This window comes from Hemibagrus wyckioides, linkage group LG01 (genome assembly GCF_019097595.1).
Source record: "Hemibagrus wyckioides isolate EC202008001 linkage group LG01, SWU_Hwy_1.0, whole genome shotgun sequence".
Lineage (NCBI taxonomy): Eukaryota > Metazoa > Chordata > Actinopteri > Siluriformes > Bagridae > Hemibagrus > Hemibagrus wyckioides.
The window spans coordinates 24,575,159-24,584,539 of record NC_080710.1 but is presented as its reverse complement, the minus strand read 5'-3'; the positions used below and the strand labels follow the sequence as shown (position 1 = coordinate 24,584,539).

Below are 9,381 nucleotides of genomic sequence, written 5' to 3'. Positions count from 1 at the left end.
TTCAGTTTCAATGAAGTTAATTCAAAAGAAATAAATACAGGTGTGTTTTCAAGTGGTTTTCAAAGTAAAACAAACAATATAGCCAAAATAGCCAATATAGGACACTAGACCATCACAACCATATGTGGTTCTTCTTCACACTGTGGAGACAAAAGCTGAAAGCACACAAATTGTACAGAATGTCTTTATATGCTGTAGCATTACAAACTTGTTAGCAATCTTGTTCCAGCATGACAATGCCTCTATGCAAAAAGCAAAGCCCATGAAGACATGGGTTACCATGGTTGGTGTGGAAGAACTCCTCACCTCACATCAGTGCCTGACCTCACTAAAGATCTGGTGGCTGAATGAACACAAATCCCCACGGCCATGTGCCAAAGTGGAAAGCCTTCCCAGAAGAGGAGAATTTGTTAACAGCAAAGGAGGACTAAATCTGAAATTGGATGTTCAACAAGCAACATCATCCACTACACAGTGTGCTGGTGTAACGTCTGGGACCCCCGCCCTATGCGGGGCTCGACCCCAGACGCCCGTGGTGTGTGTGCGCACGCCAGCACACGGTGTAATGAGACCCATGCGCAGGATTCAGCGAAGCACTGCTTTTATTACATTTAAGACGCGACATAGGGAAACAAACGTAACACTAGACATGGCGTGGTTAACTAAACAAAACCTAGACCTTAGCTTGGACATGGAACCTAGCAAACAAAACCCCAACAGAAACCACGGTACAGATAACAATCATGGACCAGGACACAAACACAAGGATCCCTATTTATAGGGGTAGACATTAGGGCTAATGGGATACAGGTGACACAATCAGGATAGGAACAATAGGAAGGGCGTAACAAAAGACACACAAAGAAGCAGGCTTCCAAGGTTCACCTGCCAGCGCCCTCTCTGGGCCTGGCAGGGAACTGTCCAGCTGTTCCTGACAGCTGGTTAATCAGAAGAGCACATTCAGCCAGAGACTGATCACTGCCAAGTGTAGCACTGAGTGCTTTAGGAAATCTTTCATCCCTGTGGCAATAAAACTGTACAATTCCTCCCTTTAAGTGTTGGGACATTTTCTTTTTCATGTGCAATTTCATGCCCAATAGTGCTTTAGTAATTATAGGTCTTTTCATGCACATTACAATTTCACCATTTTTATTTTTTTTTCCAATAATGTACAAACAACTGTACCATTATCACCTAATTACAATCCTTGTGTGCAATTTTACAGCTCTACACTAGTATTTGTACAGTATTTGTGTAGTATTTGTACAGAATTTGTATTTATTTATTCTTTTTTTACAGTTTATAAAACAGTGTATATATTTCTTCCTTTTTCTCTTATATTTATTTTCATATTTTATATTTCTTTCTTTTTCTCTTATAATTTTATTTTCATTATAGCAACTGTAACACGGCAAAGGAATTTCCCCCTGGGATTAATAAAGTTCTTTGAATCTTGAATCTTGAATCTTGAATAAAAGTGTGATGGTCAGGTGTCCACATACCTTTGGCCAAATAATGTATTTCAGTGTTTTTAATTTAATATTGATTCGATTTTGTTATTAAGAATTTCAGCTTTTACATTCCAGTGTTTATGTCTCATTTTTATTTTCATATCATTTTCACTGAAAAGAGCCTATGGGATATCCAAGGGAATTACCATGAAGAACTTTAAAGCTCAGAAACGGTCATATGAATTGAATTTAGAAAGAGATAGAGCTAATTATAGGGTTTGTGTGAGAAAGTAAGCTGAGTGTTGCAATCTTTTTGTAGCGTTATTCTAGTTAGCACATACTTTTGTGCTTCGTGGTAGTTACTCTAGGGATCTAAGAAGTGGCGGATTTGGGTATTCTAAGAAATCAATGAAGCAATAAAGAGTCGACGAAAAATGAGCCAGAAGTTTAACAAAGTTACAGGAAGGTATATATCAAACATAAGAATATTTAAAATACGATAGAATTCAGCCATCAGATAAGATCATAAGGAAGTTGTGTTCATTTAAAAAACCTACTAGAAATAATAAAATAGTTTTATAGAGCCTGTCAAGTGTTAGGAACTATAACCAAAACAATATACAGGAATTTACTGTAGTGTTAAACTGTATAAAAAAAAGTCATCCAAGCACAAAACATAGCAATGGCTTTAGCACATGCATATGCTAATAGCTAGTACTGTGGATGTTATAGGTCTTGGTTGAAATATTTCAGTATTTGAAATATAGAGACTGTCATGATTACAGGGTAATTATATTCAACACCTGTTATTCTTTTAAGGGGTGTATAAATGTATATCTCCAGAGGGACTGGGCTAGAAATGACTGTTTTCCTCCCTAAGCAGAAATTATCTATGACTATGATCTATGTCAATATTTTTTTGCTTTTCATCATAATTTTCTCCAGTAAATGTGACAGTTCACATCTGGGATGGAGTATCACAGGGTAATTCTCATTCTTACATAAGTGAAACTTATGTTAAACGTAAGTGTTAGACTTACTTGGCCAAAAAGAAGGAATATTGATAGAGTGATTCACTCATTGTGGATAGGGGTGATGAGGGCTACACTAGGAATAGAGTGAATTGTTCTAAAGCCAACACTGATGATAAGCTGGGACTTCTTGCTAACTGAAAATAACTATTTGGAATCTTTTCTGGATAAACCAAAACTAAATCCAAGCTAACACAGCTAGCCCAGGAAGAAACTATTACTACAATTTATTAGATAAAATCCAGATAAAAAAAAAACAAAAAAAAAACTATTAATTTAACTCACTGCAAAAATTGTTGTCTTGGAAGGAGAAGATATTTTGAGTAAAATTTTTCACTGTGAGATTATTATAAAATATAAGACATATATTTGTTAGTGTTCTTATTTAGACTCATTTGTTATTAGATAACAAATCTAAGAATTTCTAAAAGATCGTTTTTAAATAATGTCTACTCGTTTTAAGCTATTCTGTTAAATATCTCTATTGGTTCTAATGTTTCCATTCTGTGAAATATTTCTACCATTATTCTGTTAAATATTTCTTCTATTCTTCATGTCCTGCTAAAATGCTTCTAAGACAGTGAGCAAAAGTACCTGCCAATACTTGACAAGGCAAGTTTGAAATTATTATAAATATCTCAGAAAATTATAATTAATTGTAATACAATTGTATTGTATTAGTTGAATTGTCCTATAGTATGCAGTATACTTTTATGTACGACTGTAGCACAGTCTCAATTCAATAATCCAGCTAAACACCAGTTTAATCGCTGAGAATCAAATACAGTCCAAAACTAAACTGGCATATTTAAAAGGTAAACAGGAAATATTTCATAACCCAAAGTTAACAAATAATTGTGCAACATGGGTTGAGTTTTTACAGACAGAGAGAGAGAGAGAGAGAGAGAGAGAGAGATACTCTACTGTATACGTCAAACGTTGTTTTGTGAAGTCTGAAGTATGGTGATGTATGGGTCCTTGTTGCTAGAGAAATGTTTAGGAATGTAAGCTCTCCATACTGTTGTAGCTACTTTCCTTTACTACCATTTCCTGCCATGACATGCTGCTCTTCTGCCTCTAGAAGGAAGCTTCAGTTTGGTTAAAATGCAGCAGCTTGCACCCTTACCTTGGAAAAAAACACTCAGAGCACATGGTTTCAATGTTCCATGCTATACTGGTTGCCTATTAGTTTCCATGTAAATAAAATTTCATTTAAAGCTCTGAATGGTTTACCTCTTGAAAAATGAAACATAGTTTTACACAGAGCACATAGTTCAGCTTCGACAGGCCTCATTTTAATCCTCACAGCTCAGCAAGCACAGCTCTTTCCAAATGTCAGAGTGTTTCAGAGAACAAAAACTTTTTTAACAAGAATGATGAATGATCTGTTTTTATATACAAATTTAAAACAGACTCACTAGCCACTAAATCTGCCCATTTGTGCATTTAGCCAATCAGCCAATCACGTGGCAGCTGTGCAATGCATAAAATCATGTCAAGAGCTTCTGTTAATCAAACACCAGAATGGGGAAACATCGGGCTGCTTTGAGAATTTCAGAAACTTTCCAGGGATTACCACACACCTTTATCTCTAGAGTTTACACAGAATAGTGTAAAAAACAAAAAAAGAAAAACATCCGGTGAGGGACAATTCTACAGGATGCCACATGTGTTTATTTGTTAAATTAGAATTTTAGAATTGTTAAATTAGAATTTTCATGATTTATAATAATTCTTATAGATGAAAGAAGTATTTATATTTTACATGTGGAGATTTTGAGCTTAAAATAAAATGTGTTGTACAAATGTAGAACATTATTATTATTATTATTATTATTATTATTATTATTTTTTTATTTATTTATTTATTTATTTTTATTGTTAGGCAAAGTGAATGTCATTGGATATTCATTATAATGCTCATATTAAAGCATTAACCTCTTTTGTATTTTTTTATTGAATTTTATTGTATCATTCTTGTTAAATAAAATTCAAACAAGAAAAAAGCCCCCCTTTCTTTCCATTTATAGGTTCCCCTGGGTAACCCTGCAGGTAAGTTCTGTAGTACGAGAGTGTTGACTAAGAGGGATCAGGATCGTTTGTCTAAGAACCCTTTTCTTTGACTTAACTCCAGCTACTGGGGACTGCTGAGACACATAAGCTGGCGGATGGCGCATCCTGCTTCCTGGATGTTCTTGTTAAATAAATCCAGACCATGGAGACGCACCCTTTAATCAGTGTAAGATATCTTTAAGATCTCTGCCTTAACATAAAATCCAAAATGAATTAAATGGCCACTTAAGACTGATTTATATGCTGGTGTCCCAGCAATTTTATTTGTATGTCTTTGAAAATAAAAAGACAGCCAGAAATGGACACAAGAAACATTTGATAAAGTTTAAAAGATAAACTTTGAAAGTGTTTGCAGTCCCTACACATTTTATATATAGTTACTGAGATTAAGTTTGTGTCAAACCTGCATCCATTTATATTTACACATATAGTTAGAGTCTATATAGTTAAGTATGATTAATTTTTTTATGCATGTCAGAAAATGGTGTACAACTCTTCATGCAATTTACCTTAGGCTTAAAGAACAATACTGATATAATCTTTTATACACCATTCTAGACTCCAGCGTATGTGCCATTGTAGAAGAAAGGCTTGTCCGAGACACAGTGACCTACAATTTCTGGCGTCCACCTCTGAACTTTTGGTTTACCCTCTTTATCTGGTCGCACAATGACCGTGTTGAAGGAAGATAGTGATGGGTCCTCATTGAAGAAATTGAATGGTCGAAGGAAGAAGCCAACGGAGTTTCCTGGAGTTGCTGTATTGGGAATGTCTTCAGAATGAGGAATGTGTAAGAAACCCACAGTAACCCAGGCAACCAAATCCTGCAAAGGGGGCATACAAGTGACACATGTTTCATTGCTTGCTTTTTATGAGCATTAAAACTTTTATGGTTATCACAGGTAGGATGATATAATACCTGATTCACAATGTTTTCATTGTTGCGGATGTAGTCCTCAAATGAAACAACGGGTTCCCATGGATTATTTTGGGTATAGATGGTACTGCTTGTGGGCTCACTGTCCTTATGTCTTGTTACAGCCAAAGGATATCTATAATATCAGAAAGATTGCTCACGGTCTCAGATTATAGTTATTTTCACTTTTATCGACCAATTACTTGCAACTGTAAAACATCAAAAAGTTCAAAAAGTGTCTTTTTATATACTTTTATATCTTAATATCCTAATATTTTAGTATAATTTTCCTTGAAAAAGATTGCAGTTCCTTCAAATTCTAGGTAATTTGTTCTTCTTGCATACAGGTGTTTGTGTAGCAATGATACCTTGACCATGGAATACCATTCTCCTCTCTCCAGCCCCGGGGCAGTACACTGTTGGCATGTGAGTTGAACTGAATACGGTAGCCCCTCTGGTGCCCCCACTTGTTTTTCTGGTTGGGGTTGTAGAAGTGTAAATAACGAGGGAACATTTTTCCAAAGCGGAAGGCAGCACTACGCTCTGTTTCATGTTGTGTCCTGGAGAGGGTGGCTTGTTTGATGGTGTGTTGGGAACTCCAGGGGTTGGTGAAATTGACATATTTTAGCTCTATGGATTCAAAGCTGTTGTCTCGGCCTAAGCAGGAGAGGAAAGACATAAACCAGTTGTAGCATCATAGGATTTAGGCCAATCTTTCCTATCTTCATTTTAAAGTTGATCTTACTAATTAGGACAAATAGAAAATAGCGAAGGAGTAGGTCAGGAAAACTGGGTCTAAAAACTAGAAAAACGACTTCAGATTTAATTTCAGATTTGTGTGTACTGATGAACACATGTAAAGGCAACAATTTTAATTGCATTAATAAATCTGAGATTGCATCTTTGCATCTATTTCAGCTCACCTGCAATGTCCAGATCCACTTTGTAATGAACAAGATGTGTGTGCAGATTTCCGAGAACATAGTTGTAAACCCTGGTACCATAGTTCAGTCCATTTTCTGTAAAGTATGTAGCATGTATGTACCCTGTGGCACTGACCCGAGACTCCATTACTCCATTCTGGTAGAACAGGAAGTCCCAGATGTAGTCATAGTTGTAAACGGTGGATGTGGTTCTTATCACAAGAACATGGTTTTCAAGACCCCCAAAGAAATTGTAGCCTCCTTGGAAGTTGCTATTGAAGTGTCTCCTAAGAGGCATGCCTGTTGTCATCTCAAAAATGCATAGTGCATTCTTATACCTCACAGGTTTGTCTGTGTCATAGAAATGGTACATGTCTACAAAAGTGGCAATTTCAGGACAGTCAATACCAGGTGCAAGCTCAAAATCAGAGGTTCCCATGGCCCAGCCAGCATCAATGTATTTTGTTTGCATTGCAGCTGGTGTGTCTCCAGAGTAGAAGGCAATAGCTTCTTGCAGGCTGATTTCATAGGCAATTCTCTCACCATTGAAACGCAAGTCAAAGATCTGCAGGCCAGCGGATGAGCGGACACGGTAAGCAAATGACCATCCAGCATACTCCACAAAGTTTTTATCTACCTGGTATCTGGTGCCTTGAGGCTCCACAAGCTTTGGTCCATGGATATTTGTGCGTGTGTTGCTATGACCGCGAGGGATGTAGGTGGAAAATAGATCATTTTCATCATGCTCAGGCAGCTTGAGTTTAGGGACCATTCCCTTCTCATATTTCTCCACTAGCTCATCTAGGCTGTCAAAATATTGCTCATTGTACCACACTTTTTCCACAGTCCATTTCTCTGGATCCAGGTCTTTGTGGTCGATAAGAATCTCAAAACCCACAGGATGAATGAAGTACCCCTCTACAAATTTCTGCAACATGAGCCATGATCGTCTCTCTCCAAGTCCCAGTCCACGAGGTGCTATGTCTGAGAATGTTAAGCATCGATTGGTGCAATTTCCTAATGTAAAACCTGTGCTCTCATACAGAATTTTGTTTACTTTCTTTGCAACTTTGTCCAAGATGCCTTCTACATGCCCGTATTCTACAGATGTGATTGGCCGGGACTCAAAGTTGATCTGTCGTTCACCTTTGAAGGTCTTGAGATGATAGGATTTTGGAAAAGGCAAAGGACTAACAATGTATTCGGTTATATTAGGCTGGGCCTGGTTGGCAAATTGTACCACCACACGAGCCTGACGTGATGGTTTTGCCTGTCCCCTATCCAGTGCTCTGAGGGCCTCATGCTTTCGAGGAACATGTAGCTCTATAAGGAGGATGCTGTTCTTTTTGAGGGTTTTGCTTCGTGCTGAAGTAAGGCCCAGCTCATTGCAAGAGTGGAGATAGGATCTCACTGCATTCATTTCTTGAGGGGAGAGATCGGCAAACATGGAGGCCCCATGATGAGCCCATTCTCGGGCTCTAGATGCAGTAGCCTGAGTGACTACTGAAGCTAGCAGCAGCAAAGGCAACCACATGTCCAAATCTGCATAAACAGAAAGGCAGATATCAGTAAAAATAATTGAATCATTACTGAATTATTTTGTAACACCTGTGCATAAATGCTGTCAATATAATTTCCAACTATGGTGTACACAACCTTTGAGCTATGCCTATGACAGCTAAATGTAAGAGATGAAAAAAACAAATAATAATAATAATAATAATAATAATAATAATAATAATAATAATAAAACTTAAAAACTTAAATGTTCTTTCACTTTTATCTTTTATTGTTTTGCTATGTTCTTTATCTGATAAAAGACAGACAAATCGTTCCTTTGTCACAACATTATCTTCTGTACATTGATATAATAGGTCAATGCATCTACTAAAAGGAGCAAAAATTTGCTTCAAGATCCTTTTCAAGAAATAAAATCTTCTTTGCTTATAAACTGGCTAGTGCAACCACTAGTACACTAAGCTACCGTGCATAAAACGTCCATAAATGGAGGATTATGTCATAGTGTATTGGCAAATACCATTTATCAAACCATTATGTAACCCCTATTCTACAGAGCTTTTACAGTAACTTCATTTTTGAAACAGAAAAACAAATCAAACTCAAGAATGCACTTTCAAAAAATGAAAAACATTGCATGCTCTTACCTTTTGCTGTTATTTTCAACCCTTGTGGGATTTGTTCTCTAAATGTGTCACTTCTGTTGCTAAAATGTGTTTACTCAGCCCAGCCCGACCAGATGTAGTCTTTCCCCTACAGTCCTATTGGATGAAAAACCTGGATATGAAATGAACTCTTCTGAATTGTTCCTTTTATCAGCCATCCAGGTCACAAGTGTGGCAAAGGATTGGTCAATTTCACAGCATAAAACTGTCAGGACAAATGTAAATGATTATAGTAATTCTATTATGCTGACCATTCGCAAGCCAGAAAAAAACACTTGATGCAGGTACAAAGAAATTATGTCATTTGAGTTTGCAAGACTTTCATTATATAAATTTAACTGTATGAGTATTTTAATTATATAATATGACTAGTTTTTTTCCAGATAGATATATTATTTAATTAAAAAATATATATATATACTATGTGTATGTATATATATATATATATATATATATATATATATATATATATATATATATATATATATATACACTATATTGCCAAAAGTATTCGCTCACCTGCCTTGACTCGCATATGAACTTAAGTGACATCCCATTCCTAATCCATAGGGTTCAATATGACGTCGGTCCACCCTTTGCAGCTATAACAGCTTCAACTCTTCTGGGAAGGCTGTCCACAAGGTTTAGGAGTGTGTTTATGGGAATTTTTGACCATTCTTCCAGAAGTGCATTTGTGAGGTCACACACTGATTTTGGATGAGAAGGCCTGGCTCTCAGTCTCCGCTCTAATTCATCCCAAAGGTGTTCTATCAGGTTGAGGTCAGGACTCTGTGCAGGCCAGTC

At 36.6% G+C, this 9,381-nt stretch overlaps 1 protein-coding gene across 1 annotated transcript; it reads right to left on the bottom strand.

Moving 5' to 3' along the window:
* Positions 1-4,786: 4,786 nt before the first annotated feature.
* aoc1 (amine oxidase copper containing 1) lies at positions 4,787-8,707 on the bottom strand. Its single transcript, XM_058388602.1, has 5 exons — positions 8,560-8,707; positions 6,395-7,936; positions 5,840-6,128; positions 5,475-5,607; positions 4,787-5,379 (listed from the first exon to the last, which is right to left on the bottom strand). The coding sequence occupies exons 2-5, from the start codon at positions 7,926-7,928 to the stop codon at positions 5,110-5,112; spliced, it is 2,226 nt and encodes a 741-aa protein (XP_058244585.1). The 5' UTR covers positions 7,929-7,936; positions 8,560-8,707; the 3' UTR covers positions 4,787-5,109.
* Positions 8,708-9,381: the final 674 nt, after the last annotated feature.

Bases quoted from the DNA above. Each gene is read 5' to 3' on its own strand.
- aoc1 (XM_058388602.1), bottom strand. From the start codon at position 7,928: ATGTGGTTGCCTTTGCTGCTGCTAGCTTCAGTAGTCACTCAGGCTACT. The intron at 6,129-6,394 runs GTGAGCTGAAAT...TCTCCTGCTTAG, and splicing joins AGTGGATCTGGACATTGCAG to GCCGAGACAACAGCTTTGAA. The intron at 5,608-5,839 runs GTATCATTGCTA...CTGATATTATAG, and splicing joins AATGGTATTCCATGGTCAAG to ATATCCTTTGGCTGTAACAA.